Source organism: Poecile atricapillus, chromosome 4 (assembly GCF_030490865.1).
Source record: "Poecile atricapillus isolate bPoeAtr1 chromosome 4, bPoeAtr1.hap1, whole genome shotgun sequence".
Lineage (NCBI taxonomy): Eukaryota > Metazoa > Chordata > Aves > Passeriformes > Paridae > Poecile > Poecile atricapillus.
The window spans coordinates 27,079,384-27,103,055 of NC_081252.1; the positions used below are offsets into that span (position 1 = coordinate 27,079,384).

At 39.2% G+C, this 23,672-nt stretch overlaps 1 protein-coding gene across 2 annotated transcripts; it reads right to left on the reverse strand.

Annotated features, from left to right (window-relative positions):
• On the reverse strand, positions 1-23,234 carry DNAJB14 (DnaJ heat shock protein family (Hsp40) member B14). 2 transcript variants are annotated; one of them, XM_058837756.1, is made up of 9 exons: positions 22,924-23,061; positions 21,052-21,182; positions 17,066-17,240; positions 7,921-8,066; positions 4,782-4,967; positions 4,338-4,432; positions 3,580-3,689; positions 2,208-2,380; positions 1-565 (listed from the first exon to the last, which is right to left on the reverse strand). In XM_058837756.1, the coding sequence occupies exons 3-9, from the start codon at positions 17,221-17,223 to the stop codon at positions 441-443; spliced, it is 993 nt and encodes a 330-aa protein (XP_058693739.1). In that variant the 5' UTR covers positions 17,224-17,240; positions 21,052-21,182; positions 22,924-23,061; the 3' UTR covers positions 1-440. The 2 variants fall into 2 exon arrangements, with proteins under 2 accessions (XP_058693739.1, XP_058693738.1); XM_058837755.1 differs by lacking the exon at positions 21,052-21,182 and having other exon boundaries at positions 22,924-23,234.
• Positions 23,235-23,672: the final 438 nt, after the last annotated feature.

The following is a 23,672-nucleotide window of genomic DNA, read 5'->3' on the forward strand; positions in this document are numbered from 1 at the left end:
TAGGAGTGATGTAATCATACTATTTATTCCATCAGTGAGACAAAATGTAGTATGGAACTAAATTTCTGAGATTTTTAAATAGAAAGTCATTTAACTCGTATATACACAAAGTGTTCTTTCCATAGATATTTACATGGCAAATATGTTAGAGGAGAACCACTATGACTAAGTCTCTACAAGTATAGCATCCTTTCTGAGCTATTCTCTCTGCTGAAAGAATTCACAGAAGCTTTGAAGTAAAATCTAGACAATTAAAGTTACCTATATTTCACAGTAGGTAAAGAAGCCGTTAAATGATATTTCAGCATAAGGTTTCTGGAAACAGCTACACAGTAGAGTTTTACATCCACCCTCTTTTCCAGCATCCACGGTGAAACTAAATCTCTTGTCAGTTTACAGGAGAGATAACAGCATACGTAAGGTGTGTGTGTAACTGTAGCTCATTCTCCTCGGTAGAGGCTGGTCAGCCGTTCTAGTTCTTTGCAGTTCTCCATGGACATGGACTCTGCTTTCTTTCGGAGGCGGTCGTCTCGATATACTTTTGCTGCATAAAGTAAGTCTGTTTCTTTAAGGAGAAAAGAGAAAACATTCTTTTGGTTACAAACTGAATACTTGGAACATGACAGAGTTGTACAAAACACCTGAGATTTTTACCCTTGCCCTTTTTTCCTTCCAACTTCCCTCAGACTAAACAGCACTGCTACAGTTTTCCTTTGCTGGATCTTTGTAACAATTCCATCTTTTTGAGCAGTTAAAGCCTTATCACCCTTACAGCTCCCTCAGAGTTCATAAAACAGTATCTGATTAAACAGAAAAAAACACAACCTACAAAAATCCTCAACAACAACAGAATAACAAAAAATGCCCTACTACTTCTGGTCAGACCTCATTAAATATTACAAATATAGGGCACTCTCAGTGATCCTGCAATGTTATTGATAGTTCTAGCATCTTGTCTGTGCCCTAAAAAATCCAATCTGAATGTTAAGCCCTTTCCTTCAACTGATGCTGATTCAGACTGTCAGTATTCAGAGCTATTAATAATTAAGAGCTCTCTGTATTATACTGGTGCTCAACAGCTTGACAATGCTGAGCATTTTAATTCTGTAGAAGATTTTTTGTCACTTCAACTCAAAATGCAAGACATTCTTAAACGTCAATCAACCCCAGATAGATTTTAACTGTCACGGAGATTTAACACACAACTGGTATTTCAAAACCACAAAATCAGCTGTTTCTATTATCAGAAAAAAAAACCATTAGGAACCTCTTATTCAAAATCAGTTTAGGTAGCTTTCACAACCTAATAAGTTACAAGTACCAAACAACTGCACTGCAGAGACTAAAACTGGGCGGGAACACGTGATCTATTCAGAGAACTGCATTCTATTTGCTTTTGGTCAGTTTACTGACAGTTCATGAATCAATTATTTTTCCAGTTAGCTATGACTGAAGTTTACCACCTGAAAAGTTAAAACCATCTGGTTTCAATACTAATGTAAATTTTAGCGGTTCTGTTCCCACATAGCTCACAAAATGGTCACAGATAACAGAATAACTGGTTAAAATTGATGCTGATTTAGAAAAGTCTGTTGATCTTCAGTATTTTTATGCTTTAACATTGAATTGTAGGTTTCTGAAAAGAAGTAACTCATTGTATAATATTAGATTGGAGAAACAGATGGCAAACTAAACCCTCTTGATTTACAGGATGCGCTGCCTGTCCTTGGTTGCCTGGAAAAACAGTGTTTGTATCTACTGTCGTCCAAGGAAGATTCTTTTTTTGTCTCTCTGGAAACACCTATGTAAGCTTCTGTATATTTATTTACTTATATAAAAGCACTTAGGGAAATGAGTTATTGCCATGATAAAGTAATGTGGAAGACATGAGAATTCTTAGAAATTGCAGTGAGTCAATGACAAAAGCTTTATCATAATCAATTTAGTGTAGTCTAATTTTCTGAGAAATGGACACAGATAATAAAGCAGCAGGTTAAAATTGCTGATAATTTCCAAATGGTTGTTAGATCACTGAATAAAATTCAAAAACAAAGTGACACCGTGGACAGTTTTAAAGTGAGGAACAGCAGGGGACTTACTTTTGCATTGAGATATTGTAATAATACAAGCACTTCCTTCTTGCCTGAGGCAATTTAATTTTATAGTAATGCATGACTTCATGAAATTATACACATTACCAAACTTACTTTGTTGCCTCTCCTTCCAACAGTTATTACGAATGTTGGACACATAATCCTCTTCCACACTCTTTTCAACTTTCTGTAGCGACACTCCTTTGTATTCATTTCTAAAGTCCTTATTGACATAATAAATGACACCCAAATTTTCTGTCTGCATTTTTATGGTCTGCCCTGTACTTCTGCAAAAAAGAAGGGAGGGGGAGAGAAAGACTAAATATTAATTTATTTTTTTTATACCACAAATAGACTTAAAAAAAATACTGCTATTACAGAATAGTACCAGCACATTCATATATTTGCCATTTTGAGACAAATAATGAAAAGAATGGCTCTATAATCTGCTAGAGAATAAAATTATTGCATTTACCTGATCATTAAACTTCTGCTGCTTAAACACTTGATCTCACAAAAAAAATTCCACTTTACTAAGACATTTATTTCATATCTCTTTAGGCAAATATAAGTCTTAATAAAAAAAGAAATACATTCAAACTCAACAGAAACAGGTCACTGTTCTGTTGCAACACAGTACAGGCATCTCCATTCTGAAGTGTTTGCTGCCAGCCCTGATAAATTCATTTTCCTGCTGGCATTCTGCAGATTAAAAATCAAAGATTGGATGCAAACATTTTGGCAGAGAAGCTTTTCTAAGCATTGCAACAGCTTAGTTACAGAAGGGGAAAACATCCTACTCCAGAAATAGAGAATTTTGAAAAACAGGAGGAAAAAAACCTTTCTGTTGTGGGGCTGAGAGATCTGCAAGGAACTTAGAACTTCTAAAACCATTGTGGTGAGTGGGCTAAGTCTACTACCTAGCTGCATGCTTGATTCAAGTTATTTATTTTTCACAAGAAAAAAAGGTTTAAATATCCTACTGTACAAAATAGGTAAGTTTCACAAGTAGAATTCTTCAAAAGAAAATGAGGATTTTACCATCACCTAGAATGAAGCAAAAAATAGACAATCTTCCCAGCCATCATCAAGTTTAACACTTAAATAAGGATAGGGAAGTTGCTTTCAAGTTCTTCACCTTCTGCAAACAAAGATTACCCTCAAAAGAATAATGAGCCTTAGCAGATTTCAGGTTTTGATTATGTATGTTGGAGATGTAAACACCTTTACAACATGTCATGTTGCATGGACCCACTGCCTTGTACTAGACCTCCTAAACTCCAGGTACCGCTGACCATTTTCTCAACTACATCCTCACAGCACCTAAATTTTTTGTTCTGCTTCATCTACATCTTCCCTCCCTTTCTTCACAGTAGGAAATCAAAGATCAACTAATGAAAGACTCTCCACAATGCTTCTAAGTGGGAGAGGGTGATTACAATACCTTCCCCTCTGCTTTAAGGTGATGTAATTAAGCGTTACTTACGATCTTGGATATAAGGCGTAAGGAGGGTTAGATACCATCAACTGGCTCAACAAGGAGACAAAGATCAACACAATAATAGGCATCAGCTGAATGACCATAGAGAAACCTCCCTAAGGAACAAAACAGATTCAGGTATTTCATAAATCATCAAGCAAACAAGTAAATTTGACAATACTTAATGCTAAGCATGACTTTTTGCTTTAAGCCTCCAAAGCTGCTAGGAAAACAGTAACTGCAAACACTGTGGTATTATTTGAACTTTCAAATACATACACAATATTGACAGAGTGCTCAGGCTGCAAGAGTTCATGGGTTAGCACATACACACAAGCAACTACCAAATAAAAACTGGATTCAGCTACATTGTATACCATGATTTGGTCTCATCTATACAGTGATATGTGATTATACAGGACTAGACATAATTCATGTAGGTCAATATTGAGCCGTAAGTTCAATACTTACCTCAGCCCAAATAAATGTTTAAATGCATACAAGGATTAGTGGCCAGAATTAGTGGCATATTTAGGTTAATAATACCAGTCACCAATAAGAAAGTGACATACAACAGATTTACAAAACCAGGCTATTACCTTCTCAAATTTGCATGCCTGTTTATCAGTCAGTAAGCCAACCACCTGCTGAAGTTTAAAATACCCAAATGGCAGGTACAAAGTGGTCTACAGTACAGAGCTCCTGTACAATCACACCACTGAAAGCAGATTTCATAGTTTAAAGCCAATGGTGCTTAAACTTACATCACCCCTCTCTTCCTCCCTCTCGTGCCCACTCTGACGGTGCTGGTTTGGATGGCTGTAGCCAGCACGACCATTAGAAAATGAGTGTACACTACCTGAGGAAGGAACAGCCACATTTAAATCATGTACAAAAATACGATTTAGAAGTCAGTACACAAGCAACATAAAGCACTTTACATTACTGCACAATGGCATATAAAATGACATTAAGGTATCTTACATTTTCAAAGTTGCTTAAAAGACGTATTTTAAGCTCTACGATAGTAACCCCAAAGAACTGACATTTTTCGGATTTAGCAGCGTTTGAGGGAAAAATAAACTGATGCAGATTGTAGAGTTGGGGTTCAAGGCTGGCTGGAATTATTCTACTGTTTTATAATGTCATAAGCTCTAATGCCACTCTGGCCAGTACATCTCGACAATTATACTGATGAATACAAATACCTGTTGGAAAGGCCCCTCCAAAAAACATGTTGAACAGATCCTCTGGAGTAATATCTGCCTCACAACCTCTATGGAAGTTGAATCTGCCATTGCTAGGGTGATTGCAAGTTTGCTCTTCGCTGCCTGTAAGGTCATACTGCTTTCGTTTTTCTGGATTACTCAGCACAGCATATGCATTTCCGATTTCTGAAGCAAGGAATAAAACACAACTCCCATAAATGCATGATAAAAGCTATTCCAGCATGAAAATTGAAATTTCAAAGTCAAAAACAGGCAGCAAACGATGTAATTCACTGTATGTTACTACACAACTAGAGTAGAACAAGGTCCAGAAACATCTCCACTTTTCTTAGAATAGCTTCCACAAAGTTTCCCACCAATGCTATTCAAAGTCCTTTTATCTTGTTAAACAAGGCAGAAGAGCTTTGTTTTTCTAGGGGAACACCTACACTTTTGGAAATGTTCTCTCTCACTGCAGTTACCAAAAGAGCTTCAAGCATTACAGTGAGACTCTGAACCTGGGTAACTGCAGTTCGCTCTAGCAGCCTAGCTTAAAAAAACATCATAGACTTGGCAGGTTTTCTTTGGTTTCATTTGGTAAGGGGTCATTTCTTGGAATGCATCAACTTCATTGTCTACAAGAGTGTGAATGTATTTCTCTTCATGCTTCTGAAGGTATTTTATGCATTACATTAATAACACACAGTTTTGCATGATGTAACATGAGGAATACAACATGCATGTGTGACAGGAATGCATGTGTTTTTTGGCCGATCAGTATGACCTCCGTGTCTGGAGGGCCTGGCCTGGATGCTTGTCCCTGTTTATGCTATGGTATCACAAATGAACAGCTTCAATTTTGGCAGTAGAAAGGAAAAAAACCTCACTTATATAAGCATGGGAAAAATCAGCAAGAAAACCCACATATTCTACTGACTTTAGAAGCCTCTTTCTTGCTGTGCACAGACATAATGATCTTGCAGATTGATGGAATGTTTGTGCTGCCATTTGATGAACGATCTTCACTCAGTCATATCTTCATTAAACCCTTTCTGCCTTCCTCTCTACTCTCTCCTCCAGTCCTCTCCAAAAAAACGACCTCTTTGGCAGCCAACCAACCCAAGGCACAGGAATTATGATGTTCAGTGTTGAAAAGCCACAGTCATCAAAAGTTCGTGAAAGGTGCAACACTATAACCTCAACACAGGCAAATAAGACTGTGGTTTTATAATTAATATTTTAAACATTATCCAATGTAAGCAAGAGTTAATGAGTTTTAGCTATGTATCTTTTAAAATGCCCTCAGGATAAAACATAAGCAATTCCTTTAAGGGGAGGAGAAAACCCAAAGAAATGAAGCCTGGTATTTTTCACTGAAAGCATGATATAAATCAACATCAAATACCACCCTGTTGCTCAATACAAGGATAAAATTGGCAGTAAAAATTTAGATTTTCCCAACAATTAAAAACTTAGATAAATCAGGTGACTGAATATAAAGTCAAGTCACCATACTGTCACAATACGCTTGTTTGTTACTTGCTCTTGATTATCTGGTGCTAATTCACAACAGATTTTAATTGAATATAATTTTCTTTTCAAAAAGGACATAAAAATAAAAAAAAAGCCACTGTTCAAAAGTTTCAAAGGAAATATTCTTGACTAAATTGGTAAAAGACAGCAGAAGTTATTATATTTGCACAAACTTTTTGATTTAAAAATTCACTTCAGTGAGACTGCTCAGTACAATGGAACAGTAGCACTAGGTAGGTCAAGATCTAAGTACCTTACCTATCATGAAATTCAATTCTGTTTTAAAATGTGACCTTTCCTTAAAATAAAACATTATTATGAAATAAAACCTATTATTATGAACTCCTTTTCTCAGATGGATGTCAAAAACTCATCAGACACCTTTGAAGGAAAACTAAACCATAAATTTACTCAGCCATACAAAATGATTATGATAATTTCAATGCAAGAAAATGCTAGTTGTCATTAAACAATTTTTGGTAAACAAGATTCCCCTATAAAATTTCCTGTTTGTTTACTCATCTAGTTAAAAACTAGAAAGTGAAATTTAGCTGAAGAAATCAGACTTGTACAAAGTGCTCATGTTAAATAAAATATTAATAAACAGATTTTAACATTTTAAAGATGATTTGAAATGCTATTAACAAGAAAAACTATTTTATTCCTAGGGCCCGATACAATTTTATAGGAATAGTATCTTTTAAATAAAGATATCACATAGCTGTATTAAATGACTCAACAGTAATCAACTTTACTGCTTTGCTCTATCTACTTTTCACCTGGAATTGTTAATATATTATTATAATTACCTCTTAAAGTCTGTATCAGAAGTCTTGCTCAGGACTTTTTTTTTCTTTTTTCCCTCCCCAATTTAAGTGTTTTATCCGAATGATTTTTTCAAATGTCTGCATGTAAACCTCACACAGGAAAAAAATAAAAAGATGTACCACAATCAGATTGTTTATGCATCATCATTTCTTACAGATTCACATTTTTCTTCACCTGAAAGTGTAGTTTCCTTTAAAAAGCTTTTCTTCAATAATTTCCCCTGTGCAGGTCTAAGCTGGGCAAGGTCAAGTCAGACCGTAAATTTTACCTAAAAAGTGGTCAAAGACAACTCCTAGTAAGGCCATGATTGAACTCAGGTGTTTTGTGCAGAAAAAGTAGTAAAACTACACACATACAAAAAATGCTATGGAAGAGGTAACAGCGTGGCATGTGTTTCAGTAAAAACTACATTTTGTTATCAGGGATTTCCATTTTTCTAGCTCAAGTACAGTAAAGATCCAAGGTAGTAAAATTCAATGACTACATTAAGTGAAAAACAGTAAAAAAGTGCAATTGGGTTTCACAGATCAAGTGTTTGTTCCCCATACTGAACATTACAGTCAATTTTATGAAACCAAGCCCTACTGCCGAAGTCCATGTTTACTTATCTATATTTCTAATATAACAAAGGTCAAGTATTTTCTTCAATAAAAATGCCACCTTAACAACAGCTAAAAATACATTTACATTTGTAAAAACACAAGTGACCAATGCAGATAAATGTTTTATTTGGATGAAGCTTAAACATAAAGAAATTTAAAGTAAAAATGGGGTTTACTTTTAAAAGCCTCTGTTGCTCCAGGTGCATGGTTTTTGTCTGGGTGGAATTTCAAAGCAAGTTTTCTATAAGCCTTCTTTAGGTCTTCTTCACCCGCGTCCTTTGACACTCCAAGGACTTCGTAATAATTTTTACATTTCTTTATACTGCAAAAGAAAATGACATAAAATGTTGCAAACAAAAGATGCAGAAGTAATGGGTTAACATACAGCTGCAAATGAGGTCATACACTACATTGGTGCACCACATTACATCTTTTGCTTTCAGTATAAAATATTTTTTAAATAGCCACTCTAGAAACAAAGAATGTATTTTTTTCACAATAAACTCAATATTTAGCTCATTACGTACATTTCTTTTACTTCTACTGTAGAACTACCACAGCTGTAAGAAAGGGTTTCAGTTTGCAACTACTGTGGCATTTTCTCATCCACAATTACATTAATACTGCTGTTAATAATGCATAAAAAGAAAGTTCCAAATTTACTTTGCACAGCTAGCAGGTAGGATAATCTGTTTGGACTGTAAACAGCAAATGCACTTCAGTATAAAGGATATAGAACAAAGCAAACAATACCTCCCTTTCTCCAAACAAAAGTCAAATCCAACCACCACTCAAGCATTTACTTTTCAGGGAATAAAACATGTGAGAATACTTCTGCTGCTGGGAATGCACTGGATCTTAATTTATGTAAATTCAAAGTCACAGTAGCAGCTCCAGCAATTACATATTTAACTCATCTCATATAAGCAAGTGTAGCATTTTTCAAAACTGAAACCTCAGAAATATTTTTTGTAGGCTGTCTAACCCAGACAAGAGAAGTAAAATCCGGAAATGATGTAATGATTTAGTATACTTTAAAATACCCCAGAAGAAAGAAAGAGCACTTACAGGAGAAGAGAGAACATTAATTCTATGTGGGCTGGAAAAACTGATCCAACCAGTAAATACAGCTTAACAATCAAACCAAGTCACTTGGGTAAGAATTCAGAAAGAAAAGGCTGAGTCCCAAATTTGCACTGCAGAAATGAGGCACACTGACATTGAGTGCATGCCAAAAGAAATGGGCTGGTCTGAGCAAGAAATAGAAATTACATCCATAAATACTTTAAAAGCTTCATGTGAGTCGCTTCACATGGCTGTAATTGTATCTGCATTCTCTTGCATGCACAAATTTCTACTTAAATTTGGGTTTCATGTTTCCAAGACTACACACAGGGCAGCCATGTGGAAAACAAGGGGGCAAGCAAGCCTTTGGCATTCTCGTGAAAGAAGAATGGGTATCCCGTAATTAAGGAAATGTGAGCATCACAAGTACAACCACACCATCATGTGTGGCCCGTCCTACTTCACAGATTGATCAAATCAAGTTTCATTTGAGGGATCCTATTTCCTGTGTTCAAATACAGCAGCTTTTATGGAAGCCTTGGTGCAATGCTCACAAGAGCACTGAATTGAATGTATGCAGGCAGCTGCCAACACAAACATCCTGTGAAATAAATATAGCTCATTATATTGAAGTAACATTTAATAAGCTCCAATTAGGAAGCTGATAGAGCTAGCTAAAAAGAACACCATGAATCCATCAAGAAAGGATAGAAAGAAAATACATTAAAATATACTCTTGAGTACTGGAAACCTTTTTTTTTTTTGTAATCTGTATAAGCAGAAAGAACTGTGGTAGTGTACAGATCCCTTAATACCTAGCCTCAATGCCTGGATGTCTTATGAACTGTATCAACAGCAGGTAGCTTTATTTAAATGTGTAACAGTATCAAATTAAGCTTTCATTTCATTAAGTTGCTATCTCAGCATCCAATCTAACTTTTCTTCAATAATTGTTTCTGAGCTATCTGTTTGTGGGCCAGACTCTTCAGAACTTTGGTTGATATAAAATTACATAGCAAGCTGTCAATGCTTAGCAACGTTGTTATTTTTTTAGCATTAAAACTCTGGTGTTAAACATTCATTCAAGTATTTTTAAACACTGTGCATCCTCAACAACTCTCTCCCTTAACAGCATATTGTCATTTTTCATGAAAAAAAAAAAAAAACCTAACACAGAAGTTTATTTATTTACAGACCCAATATACATCCCTTTCACAACTCTAAGATGCCAAGAGGAGAAATATGGGGAAAAAAAGAACAATGCAATAGATGCCAACCTGTTCTTCTAACTACCCAAAACCCACTTGAGAGTTCCCTCCTGTTCACAACCAGTGGATATTCCACAGTAGACAACCCTCAAAGGAGAAATAGAAATGATGGGTATCAACCAAAAGATCTAAAGGATTAAATGCAATCACCTCCATGCAACAGCTATCCTTGAACCTAGCCCACAAATGAGGTATTGTTATTATCGAGAAACGTGTTCAGCTGATGTATAACACATTTCTGGTTTTCTTTGCTAGTGGTAAATCTTTTCTAGTGGTAAATGAAAAATTCTACAAACACAAATGTGGAACATGCATATACATATGGAAATTTTGCAGTTTACCGGGACTTTGGATTAGGCAGATCAAGTTTTAAAGCTAAAAAACATGCACAGGGGCCAAAACCCATACCTAAGCCTGGAATTTTCAGCAGTGCCCTTATGCTACGAAGCCTTTGCCACACTCTGCCATTAGCCAACAGTTTTACACAATTGCTTGGTTACTTCAAGGCCAAAACCACCTGGACTGTAAGTAGCTAGCATCTGGTCAATGCAGTTTCCTCCTGGAAGAGAGCCAGTGACTTTTGCCAGCAGGTTCCTGACAGAGCATAATTCAGGGCAATCATAACAGGACAACACCTCCATTTTTCTCCCCTCAACTGAGTTCATATGAGTTTTGCACCAAAACTTGCACTGATCCCCAGTGCAAACGATGCATGAGACAAGCAAAGATGATTAGAAGGTGCTTTCCAATTAAACAAAGTTATCAGTGCTTGTGATGTACTCCTGAGAGGCAAAACTTGAATGCATCACAAACTGAACCTGGTAAGTCAGTTTATCACAGGACAAACTGAGGGGTCACCAGGACTCAGGTCATACACGGCTGCACAGCCACAAGGCTTCTCTAACACTGCTGGACCACAAAGCCCAGCACATCAGTGCCTCAGATGTCCCACCCCTCTGCAGCCCTGAAGAGATGCTCCAAGTCTTCTTCCCCAAAACTCCACTCTCCTGATGAGAAATTTCTCTCCAGCTGCTGGAAGCTGTTGGAAGTCATGGCCAACTTGATCCTTGTCCCTCAGAAGATGCAGACCTTTCTTGGACATATTCCTCACATCTTTACTCCAGTAGACTGACCTCTGACAATCCTCACTCAGCCAGAATCCCTCACCTGCACCACTGAATTATCCTGTGGAGATCTGTCTTGGGAAGGCAGGTCGATAGAAGGATCCACTGCTTTTTCACCTTTCTTTTGTTACAGGGTACACAAATCAGCCAGTAAAGGCATTGAAAAATTAAGGGTAAAACCAGTGGAGGTTCTGGAAAAGCCCCATCACAGATGTTACTGCTGGCTTTTAATTGCACCTGAAACTCCTGCAACACTCTCAGCATGAACAACTTTCTGAATGCTGAATTTCAAATTGTTTGTTTGGTCTTGCTGCCCTTAAGGCACTGCAGTTCCCACTGCTAATCTTCTTGCACACATAAACTCCACAAAGACATTTCTTTTTAAAATTCTAATGTACACATCACTTGCTCACTAACTGCCCATTTTGTATGGAACAGGTTATTTTTGTTCTTTATTTCTGGCTTGTTTGAAGTTTGTTGTTTTCACTGATACTTTGCTTGGGGTTTTGTTTTTTTGTGAATTGCTTTTCTTTTGCTTTTCATTTCTAGTTGGATCACTTCTGTATCTGAATTACTATCAAATTATTTCTGTTGTTTAGGTAACTTCTCTCCTTGTTGAATTGTTAGTCCCCTACCACCACCTTGGCACTTGTCCTTCTGATTAACAGATTTGCTGGCTGTTCCTGAAATAACAGCTGACTTTTACAGAATAGACTTCTCAAACAGCATGAGAGCAAGTGATGGCCTTCCTTCATCCCCAATCTGTTGACAGAGGTATCTCATTGTGACTTGCAAAGCTCCACTACCCCAGCTTGCAGCTGACAAGGCACCTGCAGTAGAACTGGTCAGTCAGCTTCACACTGCAGCACCAACAACTCCACTGGGCTCCTCTCCATGCTCTGATGGCTGACAGCAGAGGAAGCCCTTCAGGTCCTGAAACGTCTCTTCTCAGCTGCAGAAGCCCTAGGGCTACCACCACTGGTTCTCCTGTGACTACAAAATTATGTGATCCTACTGCTGTGCTTGTCAGATCACTTTTCAAATCTACAATTCAGATTAGGTCAGCACTTTTATCAGATTAACAAAACCTATCAGAGATGCTTGCCTTACTGTATCAAATACTGCAGCAATGCACAATCATGAAATTTGGAGCATGATGAGGTATTTCAAAGGGTCTTCCGAAGCCTCACAGGAACAGCCCAAAAGACAAATACTTCAATCAGAAGTATGTCGAGGGAGCCATAATTATTTCTCCCAATGGAAATCTGAATTGAGCAGCAGTGAGCAGAAATGTAAATGTCAGTGACAAAAAACCCAGCAAGAGGAAGCCATACTGACTTCTGATCCTAGAGTTGAGCAGAAAAACACAGTAAAATGCAGACCAAAATCTATGCAGGTCAAATTTCCGATTATGCCAGAGAGTCTGATACAAATGGTATCTCGCAGCTGAGCTGGGAATGTGCCAATCACAGTTTGGGTAACATAAACATGGCCTGAAAGAAGTACTCTAGATTGAGCAGAGAAGGTCACAGCATTGTCAAAGAACTCGAGCTGGTACTGGCATATCCCTAGTTTCTGAAACAAATGCAGCAGAAGTCTCAGATCTCTGTTGCACTGATAGATTCAACAACACATTAGGGTGCTTGTCTTACTACCTTGCTCTTGAATGTAACTGAGCAGATGGTTTCTACTGTGTGTATTATATGAAATATTCAAGGCTGTGTTTACATCAGCATACTTTTCTCCAGATTTTATTTAACCTTTTATTTTAGTTACAACCTTTCTGACAAAGTCCATCATGTCTTCTCTGCCACTTTCATGTGAAACGCTCTATGATTATGATTTCCACCTTAATTTCTCAACCATTAAACTGGATATTTCAACAATTCGTGGCAGCTCTACAGCCTAATTAAAGGCATGCCCCGATTCTTTGCTTTGGTGGTTTGGGTTTTTTTAGCACATATTGATTGCTGTTATTAATCCACTTTCAGTTAATTATCTTCTCGACACCATGCTGGAAAAGAACCAATATTTCTCTTTTTGCTGGATTTGCAAAAGTGTCAGCAGAATGCCTGGAAGAAGTCAGTCACGTAATTTCTACTATTAGTTTGATCCATGAAATATGTAGAAGCAATTTTTTGGTTGACTACATGAATTCAAATCAAGTTATTGATAAGTCCTGACCATTACTTGATGACACTTAATCCTGCCTTGCAAGGTTTCTATAGAACTCATGCATCTATTCATTTGTTTTGGTTCTATCTCAACAATCCAAATAAAAAATTTGATTATTGTACTTTCTTCCAAGAAGCAGGCACTGGCAAGGCAGGAAAAGCAGTATTCCACCACAGTTTTCACAAGACAACAATGCAAATTTAGCATACTACTTGTCACAGCAGTTTTCTTTCAGACGTCAAAAAGGCAATATGGAATACATGCTGTGGTTTATTGACTAAAAAATAAGAGACCAGAGAGGTCAAACACCTTGTGTGAATTTTAGGATCATTTAAATAGAGCCTGTATAAAACACAGAACATGAAAATGCTTCATGCTTCCTATTTTTTTTTTTTTTTTTTGTGCACACGATTCTCACACATTTGTCTTAAACTGCCATTGCTTGGGTAGCTTTCAGTTGCCTAGAGACACCTAGGGCACTTGCTTTAAAATGACATTAAATCTACTGTGGGTCCTAGCATATTTCTGCTAGTCTCCTGTCAATACCTCCCACATGCAGGTCACCTAAGGGTGTTAAGGCAACTTGATCCAGTTCTCAGTGACAAGGTAAGAATCATTAAGAAAAAGATGCATGTCCTACAGATGGGATTTTCAAAGCATTTCCATTTAAAAGCAACAAAGTGTTGTGGTATCTCTCAAGCCTCAAACCGTCACACTGAAATAGTGAGCACAGCTCCCACAAAGAACAGCATTACCCAGCACTTATGCAATCAGAGGAAATATGTTACATCTTACGCTTCTCCCTGCTGAGCAACTTGCAAGCTCATGTAATACTCTACAGAACTGTTATGATAACTTGCTAGTGATCAGTGTCCCCTGTGTACGTGGAAAAAATGAAGCCAGCACAGAGGTGCTTGTTTGTACTGATACCTACTCACATTACTAGAGCAACCCTGATGAAAATTAATGCAGCTAAATGAGTTACATTGCTCCAAGCATGCTTTCACTATGCTTCTTAAATCTTCTGTCACAAGCAAATTCATGATAGCTGTACAACTCCAGGAACTTTAATCAGTGATCCAAGCCAGGGAGCTCACAGTCAGTTCCCCTGTCTGACAGCTCACTAAGGCTTACCACAGAAACATTAGAAATGGCATGGAAGCGTAGTTGAAATCAGAAGCACTTTCCCTATGTCTACATTCAGTTACTGGACCAAAAACGCCTACAGGAAGAATATTAGAGGATAATGACCTTTTGAATCATGCACATGCAAACCAACTCTGTTCGTCCAATGTCAAATTCATGCTATGTGTCAGAATTTATTGAAGTTTGGAGATTTTGCTACGTTGCTGTCTATAACCTTCTTCCCTTACAGGAAAAAGAGACTGGGCATGAAACACTGTTTAAAACCACCTCTTCTCACACACTATTTCTTTAACCAATTCAAACATCTGAAAACCATTCCACTGCGGTATGGCAGAAGCATATGGTGGTGACAAACTCTATTCTCTAAAGAATACCCTCCCCAAAGGGGCATGTTTCATTTAATTGGAAAAATCTGGGCTTGACTGAAGCAATATCATATGCTGCCTGTCATGTTTCCAACTAGAAAGCTCATTCTCATTGTGGTTTAAACATGAACTTTCTCTCAATTACCATCACTGAATGTGTTATATTTTTACATTTACTTTCAGCCCATTGTTTGCATTTAATTCTGTTCTCCTTGGCAAGGCACACATGTTTTTTAATTCTTAACCATAAATTTTTTAAGTGGTTTGTTTATGTTACTAACTAATACCATGACAAACATTTCAAAACTTCCAACATGAACTGAAAACTTGCTCTGTTGATCACTGCTCATCTAAAGAAAAATTCCATCTCACTCTAAAGGTTTATGAACTTCTATATTAAAGGACAGCAGCGTTCCCCAAGTGAAGGTGAAGATACTATTTTAACACATGATTTTAAGTGGTATGTAAAACAAAGAAACGTGGGTTGTTCTGTAAGGTATTACATTTGCCTATTTTGCAAAGATCTTGCTAGGTTTTAAAACTCCATATTCAATATTCTTGAAGGTATATTCCATCAAATTATTCTCATTATGCAGTTCTTGAATACCCCTAACACTGGCCCTGATCTGAAGAAACTGGATTAAGTTTATATAGTATCTAACAAATCCCTTCAAGAAAGCAATGCTCAATACCACAAAAGCCTACCAGAGCAAAAGTTAGCTCTACAGCACCACTGATCTCAAAACAAAGTAGGCAACATACCTTTTGCTAAAACAAACAAACAAACAAACAAACAAATCTTGCAGGGATCCTGATATCAAAGCAGATTACAGCTCAGAATGGCACATCATAGGTGAGTGACTGCTGGCACCAATACAGCTCCCCTTGCAGCAGCTTTCTGGGAGTATGTTACATATCTTACTTTGACCTAAGCTGCATTTAGAGAGAACTTTTTTCTGGATATTTTGTCTCACACACGTGTGTACACAGACACATTCTACATTCATTTTAACAGTTGATATAAGGTAGCAAAAAATGTACAAGCTTGTCCAGGTTTTACTTTAGATGTATCACAAAGGACAATAACATTAATAAAGTGGAGAAGATGGTAAAGGAAAAGCTCTAGTAAATGACACCAAGAGAATAACCATGTGAGAGCTACTGGTTTCTACCTGCCTGAATGCAGGACTTCTGTATCAACCAAACTTTGTTGATACAACTTCAACTTCTTTCCTTGCTGTTAGCACAGCTGAACAGATTATTGAACTTTAGGAAGATCCCAAGATAGTATCAGCAGTAACATACATTCCACAGATGCACACAAAAAAAAATCCCCCACAAATTTCTGTTATGCACAACAGTTCATCCAATATACACAAACTAGGAGACAGGGACCTCTTGATTTCCCTTAAAGCTCCCTTGAAAATACTTGGGCTAGGCTTATCTGAAAATAGCAGGGTTTGAGGTGTGCAATTTCTTCACTATATCCATAGTTCTTTAGCAGAAACCTGGGCACATATCAAACAGTATTTTTCTTGCTCCTACAGCCAGCAAGTGTGCAGTGATAACATGACTTGAGTTACTCACCTCAAAAGGACATTTTTATTGACGTTTGTTTCTTTTCACACATCCTTTCCTGATGTCACCTCATCTTAATACTATCAAGCTGCACTAAGCAGGGTTTATCCTGCAACTCAGACTATGTGCTCCAGATTAAGTTGCTCAGGAGCGTTTATGTCCAAACCAAAATAATTTTAACACTTGTCTAAGACCCGCCTGTACAGCAAGATTAGCTTGAAAATAAACTTTAGGAGTGAGCATGTATCTTTAGAATAAAAATATTGAATAGAAACACTGTCCTGCAAGTTGTACAACAGAATTTTCACCACTTTTCCTATTTACCATGAGATCTACTCAATAATTATTTAGAGTATTATTCTTCCATAAAGTAGCCTTGATAGTTTGAAGAAAGGAGTAGAATCTTTCTTGCAGAAAGTGACAGTGTCTCATTCAGTGTTTAAAACCAGCAAAACTCTCCTCTTCCTTCTAGTCCAAGTTCAGTGCAAGTAACCCCGCTGAGTAAAATTCAAACTTCCTGTGGCTCCTTTAGATGATAAGAGTTGAAAGGACAAGTACATAATACACAGAATGAAAAGCAGTGACATATTTAAGCCATACCTTAATACTCCTTCCATTTGGTCTTTGTTGTAGCCTTTTCCACTTTCACCTGCAGCAGATGCATTGCCCTCCTTCGTGTTATTGGGCTTACTTTGATCACTGCTACTGGCTGATTTTCGGCAGTAAGCGCCTCCCCCAGCAGTACTTCCATTCTTCATAATAGCTTCCAACAGAACTATAAAAACAACAGTATATTATGGTATCACCACAGGTATTAGTGATTAAGTCAGGGCTCTCCAGCATCTTAGATGAGAGCACCAGATTCCAAGACTAGCTGCTACATCCTCCTTCCTTATCAATCACCCTTTTGTGCCACAAATGTTTCTGCAGTCAGTAAAACAATTCCTTTTTGTGGCAAAACTATGGAAAGGTGTTTCAAAATTAGTGACTGGACTCCTCCCATCCATCTCTGCCAAGGTAATGTAACACTGGAGAGAATTTATCCAGCTGCTCCATTTCTAGATGTTTTTTAGAGGCACTAAACCCGTGCCTTGGGGTGAAAAACATCTGAACACCCGAATAAGCAACTATAAACTGAAGAGGAACTAACGTTCTATAGAAACTGCAAATTATTCCTCACAGATATCAAGCCCATCTACAGCACATTTCAGTTCCTACAGTACATATCTACCTGTAACCTGAGTCATTAGTAGCCACAAACTGATGCTCTATACCTTACAGGCAATATCAGCTGAAATTCAAACCACTGTTAAAATGCCACAAAAACCACTCGGGACCAGCCAAGTACACTCAACTCAAGACCTGAATCTTGAAAACTGGTTGGCTTCTGCTAACTCTTAAAATCCTCTTTCAGTCCATGTTCTGGCAGATCTCAAATTTAGCAGCTTTAATAAACATTATACACAAAGTCTGGTTTTTCTTTCTGTACATAAGCCTGTATTTTGGGGGTATCTGTCTTAGCAATGAATCAGAAACAATACCATTCTAACATAAGGGACTGCACACAAAGTATAATATAGATCAAAGATTATTAAATAGTCCACCTTTCCTGAAAACAGATTCCTTCAGAGCAACATGGCAAACTACATAGGCTAAATTTGTTTCATAAAGAAAATGAGTTACTATCTCCATTAAAAATGCACTAATAAAAACTGGTAAGGAAAAATGTCCCATGCACTGTGAAAGCACAGCACTTTATTCTAGAAAGCCAGTGGGAAGAATCCTTAAGATTTTTCTCCTAAATTAAAAAAAAAAATTCTCCTCTGGCTAGCATGGTCTTTCTTAGAGCAGCAGGAAATATGGATCCTACACATCATAGCCTGTATATCACAGGAAGAAAAGAAAGTGAAGCTTTGTTGAAAAGGAGAGCCACCACTTCTAAAAAGCTCCCCAGTGTTTACTTTTACATTCACTTATAAGTGAATAGCTACACTCAGTCTGAACAAGAAAGTCAGCTGACTTCGGAGCTAGTCCTGCCCTCCACGTGCCTCAGCAAGGCTCATTGATTGATCAGATCAGGATCTTTACAGCAGATATAAGGAATTAACTAAGCTTTAGATTTCTAGTTGTAACAGAAGGGAATGCTTTCATTACAATTGAAATCTGGAGCTTGGAAACAGGAGAGCTACAGTTGCATTGTGGATTATAACTGAAGGACATACTCAATATTTGCAATACTTTATTCTAATATCCTCTGTTGTGGCATATGAAGTTCTGAGGTAAATGAAATAATAACAATTCAAATGAGGTGATCAGGTCTGCAGGCTAAGAACTAATCAGGAACAGAGCTTTGAACACACAGCGCCCTCAGAATGAAGCATTTCAGTCCAAATGTGCTCCAAAGTGCTATCAGAAAACGAAACAAAAACCCGATTATTTTTCTATCCAGTGAGTATGGTATCACACAGAATCCTATTGAAGATGTGACCTTCTTGAAAGAATGCTTACTCAAAGTTTTTAATTTCCTCCTTTTATACTAGTATTGCTCTAGAAATTTCTCATCCCTGCACCAACATTTATGCAGAACCTGTGGGAGCAGAAATGGCAGAAACGCAGGCATGGGTGATGGTTTGCATTTTTAACATCCAGTGTTTCTTCAAAGCAAGTGTGGCTCCAAGTCTCTTAATGACTAGGTTTGGCTGCAGTATACCTTAAACACTACTATTTTCTAATCCCCTTCTCAGACCTCATAACAGTGCTGCACTGCTGAAAATACAATGCAGGATGCTTAAAAAAAGTAAAATTCAAATATATCAGTGTGAACTTCTTAAAATAGCAGGACACAGCACATACAAACAAACATGCTATTGTCCTACAGTGAAAAAGAAAACCACACAAAGGGTATGGGGCCATTGTTTCCTTTAAATAAAAGATACAGTTCGGATATTCAGAAAAAACTCTGACTCTTGCTGGTAGTAAAACCAGCTGTTAGAATTGTAGCACTAACAATGTATTAAAGAAAACTTTCAGTGTACATCTAGTACTTAAAAATAGGGCATACAGGGAACCAAAGACTTATTTTGTTAACAGGTAAGACAACGATTCTTATCTCTGAATGTGTCTGAAGTGTCTCCTGTGTGTACTATTACCTGCTGTTGAATGAAAGATCTTTGGACTACATTTGATTCCATTATGCATTGAACATGACCCCTCTGCCCCCTCCCACCCCCCCACATTCACTAATGAAAGAATTCTGTTTTAATTCAGAATTTGTCCTAATGCAACAGCCTAAAAACTAAGCTGACATGCTCCAAGAAAATTTGTTTTTAGAGGCAGCATCAGAAATGGGGCAAGAAAATCTTAAGAAGCACTGAAAAATAAAATTCTCTTTAACATCATTTTCTTCCTAAAAATGGCAGCTAATGTTTGAAGGGCACCTAAGTTTGAAAGGGACATTTTGTCCTGTTATCTTTAAACCCACTCTTAAAAATCTTTTCCAGATGAGTGATTGGGCTCTGTTCAGTTGCAAGATGAATCATTAGCAAAAATCAAAATCAAACTATTTTTTGAACGGCTGAAGCGTAAAACAATTTTCTAGCAAAGAATGACGTCAACATGGACACTGCTACTATGAAGTCATTAGCTCAGTATCATTAAATAAGCACTGACCTTACATTTCACACTAAAGCCTTAAAATAGCACTGCTGCAGTCAGCGTATTTCAGGCAGAAGCTTTGTTTAGCAAAACTAAACTTCACTGATGACTGAACTAGTGCTGAATGCCCTTTAAATGTAAATGTTGCCAAAAGCAGATCACACATAGTATTGTTTTAGAGACAATCGTTAAAACCTATTCTCTGTCCTTTTGTAATCCACTGTAACATCAGGAGGAAGAAGCTCCCACCAGTAAAACATTCAGCATTACCATTCTCATTGCTTTTATGACTGATAGAACTTCATTTGTGAAATGGTGGGCAATTGTTCTCAAAACGATCCTAAAGGTACAACATATAAAGAATCTGCAACTTCAGTGAGAAATTAGTTCAACTACTTTCTAACCCAGACTCCAGAGGAAAATAAGTGAGCAGAGTGACAACTGGGGCTGCACCACATTGTCATAGCACCACATAAACCAAACACTTTATGACTGTAAAATCAGAATTTGTGTCAGAACTAAACGGGCTCACAAAACCTTGACTGCTTCTTTCTCTCTGGTATGTGCTGTGACACATTTTTGATTACCTAAATTAAGAATCATGGGTTGGATTTTTTTCTTCAAGTGGACCCCCCACTAAAAGATGCCAATGAGAGCAATTTAATTTGTTCTTAGTGGAAAATGCCAGTTGTGATTTACTGCACCCGTTCTAGAACCTGTCTTGAAAAAAACAGTCTGTGTCCTTGCACCTTACTGCACTTTTATGAGGGTCATTTAAGTGCCTCAGACTTTAAAACCAAAATAAATTGAATGAGTTGGTGTTATTTGGGGAGGAAATGAGATGAGTTTAAAAAGATTTAACAACCTCCACATCTAGGAAACTGAAGCACAGAGATATTACAAGTTTACAGAGTCCCCTAATTTCTAAGTACCTAGTTCAAATCAGGCCTAAGGCCTGAACTTTTTCAGTGGTATAAGGGCATCTGCAATTCTCTTTAGCTTCAGATGGAGCTTTAACTGCCCACCAGTTCCACAAATCAGGCCCTTCTTTCAAGCTGAATACCTGAAAAATGAAGCACAAACAATTAGCTGGTCACTAATGGAAATGGAGTGAACTGACTTATTTAATATCACAGAGAAATTCTGTGAAACTTTTAGTTTAAAAGACACAATTCTCCAGATTACAGCCCACTACCACAAGGCCATCTTCTTTTCCCCCCAAGTCTGTGCCTCATTTGTGATTGACTTTGCTAATTTCCACAGTGAATAAAACAAGTGTCCTACAGACAATAGCCTAATTAGCCATCTATTTCTTGCACTGAATACTTTATAAGGGTGGTTATGTACTGGCAGTCCTACTTTAAAAAAAAAACCAAAAAAAAAACCAAAAAAAACCACCCAAATGTTCATAACAATTCAGATGAAGTTTTTTTTTCCCCTGAAAGCTACTCTAACTCTTGTCTTTGTGATAGAAGATGATAACAAGCGGAGTGAAGTGTACTAAGCTATTTGGTCTCCTTGGTGGAAAAACCTGAATGGAAATCCTCTGCCTCCTGACCAACACAGATTCCAAAAAGCTCAAAGTATTTTCATGCATGTCTTATTCTCAAGCCACAGAAATTTAGGGGAATATGGCAACATCCATGCTCTTGCAGGAGAAAAAAACAAAACACTTGAAAAATTAAAAACTAATTAAAAAAAAGCACCAGTGAAATCTTCCTTTATTGTTTGCATATAAGAAGTCAGGAGATTAAGATGCCCAAAAATGTTCATTGCATCTCCTCACAGCAACTTCCAGTGAAGATATTGCCTCAAACTTACACTGCAGAAATGGCAAGTGCTGAGGCCTTTAAATGGTACAGGGCACTGAAGTTGCTCCTACTCCTTCCATAGCAGAGACCACGTAAGTGAGAACCAGAGGAACGCAACAAGTCCCTGCTGTGTCCAAAGGTGTTTTAAGCTGACTTCTGGCACTGTGTGACAGAAAGGCTCCAAGACATGTAACAGTTCTACATACACTGAAACCTTACTACTGTTCCTTTTAAACAATTATTTTTAAACACCTTTTGCTAAAAGGCTGCTAAATATTTTTCAAGTTTTTAGCACAGAACAGTCAGAAGAGCTAATTAAGTCTTGGCGGGGAGCCACATATTCCATTTTCTCAAGGAAAGGTAAACCCATGTGCAATTCCTATGTGGCTGCTGTACAACCAAAAGGGAACCAAACCCAAGAAAACCCAAACCACGAGTATATCAGAGAACGAAGACACGTTCTGAAGACACTCTGAAGCTGCAGCTCTCATTGCAAGCTGTTAGAGAGGGGTGATTCACAGTGACAGAAAAAAAGCCAACCCAGCCTGTCTCGGCCTGGGGCCTGCGATGTCCTAATGTTAATCGGCGCTAAGCCTCGTCTGTATGGCTGCGCTTTTACTGATGGCTGTAGGGAGGATCGGGAATGCAGGCGAGGAGCTGGGTCGGCCCTGGGACATCCCCGCTGGCACCGGGGGAGGTAAACCCACTCCTCCGCAGCGCCTGACGCCAGAGTCATGCACTGGCGGGGGGAAGGCACCTGCCCTGAGCGCTGCTCCTGGGCACACACTCCGGCCTCCTTTCCCAGCCGAGCCGCGCGCCCCGCCACAGCCCCCGGGGCTGCCTCTGGGGCCGGCTCCCGCTCGCCTCATCCTGCAGGGCCCCCCGGGGGAGGCCCCCCTGCGCCCGCCCTCCTGCGGGCCCCGCGGTCGCTCCGGGCTCGTCCCGAGGAGCCGGGCCGCGGGCAGCGGGAGCGGGGAGGGGGCCGGGCTTCACCTCGGGCCGTGTCGGTCGGGTAGAGCTTCTGCGCCTTGCCCAGGAAGCGGAGGGCGCGGTCGCGGTTCCCGGCCTCCAGCGCCTCCCGCGCGATCCCGATGCACTTCTCGGCCTCGTCCCGGTTCCCCTCCATGGGCTTCTCCTTCCGCCGCCTCCGCCCGCCGCAGCGCAGAGAGAAGGGGCCCGAAGCCAGAGCGGAGGCGGGCGGGGCGGAGGCGCCGAGAGCGGCGCGGGGCGTCAGGCGGGGCTGCGCTCACTCCGCAGGGCGCATCCCGCCGCTGCCCCGGCGCTGCCGCAGCCCCAGCGCGGCGCTCGCACCGGCGCCAGCCCGGCCGCCCCTTCCGGGCCCCGCCGCGCATGCGCCGCCCCGCCCGCCCGGGGCTCCGCCGCTGCCCGGCCTGGAGCGGCTGGAAGGGCCCGGGGCGCTGGGAATCGTCGCGGCCGGGAGCGGCCCCGAGAGGAGCCGGCTGCCATGGAAAAGTACCGTGCGCGCTGCCGCAGCCCTGCAGCCCCGCACAGAAGTGAGAGGAGCCCGCGCGGTGCCACTGTCAGTGCCTGACTAGGCTTTAAGGTGCTCATTAGCACCTCGTAACGGCTTATTGTAATTAGTGACACCAATTACAGCCCGGCAAGGACTTCTGTGCTGCGAAGGAAGCATTCGGGTACTATTCCAGGGAAGCACCGCAGCGCCAGAGGAGTGCAGTCAGCACAGGTCTCACCCGCGTCTCCGATCTAGGTCACCGCCTTCC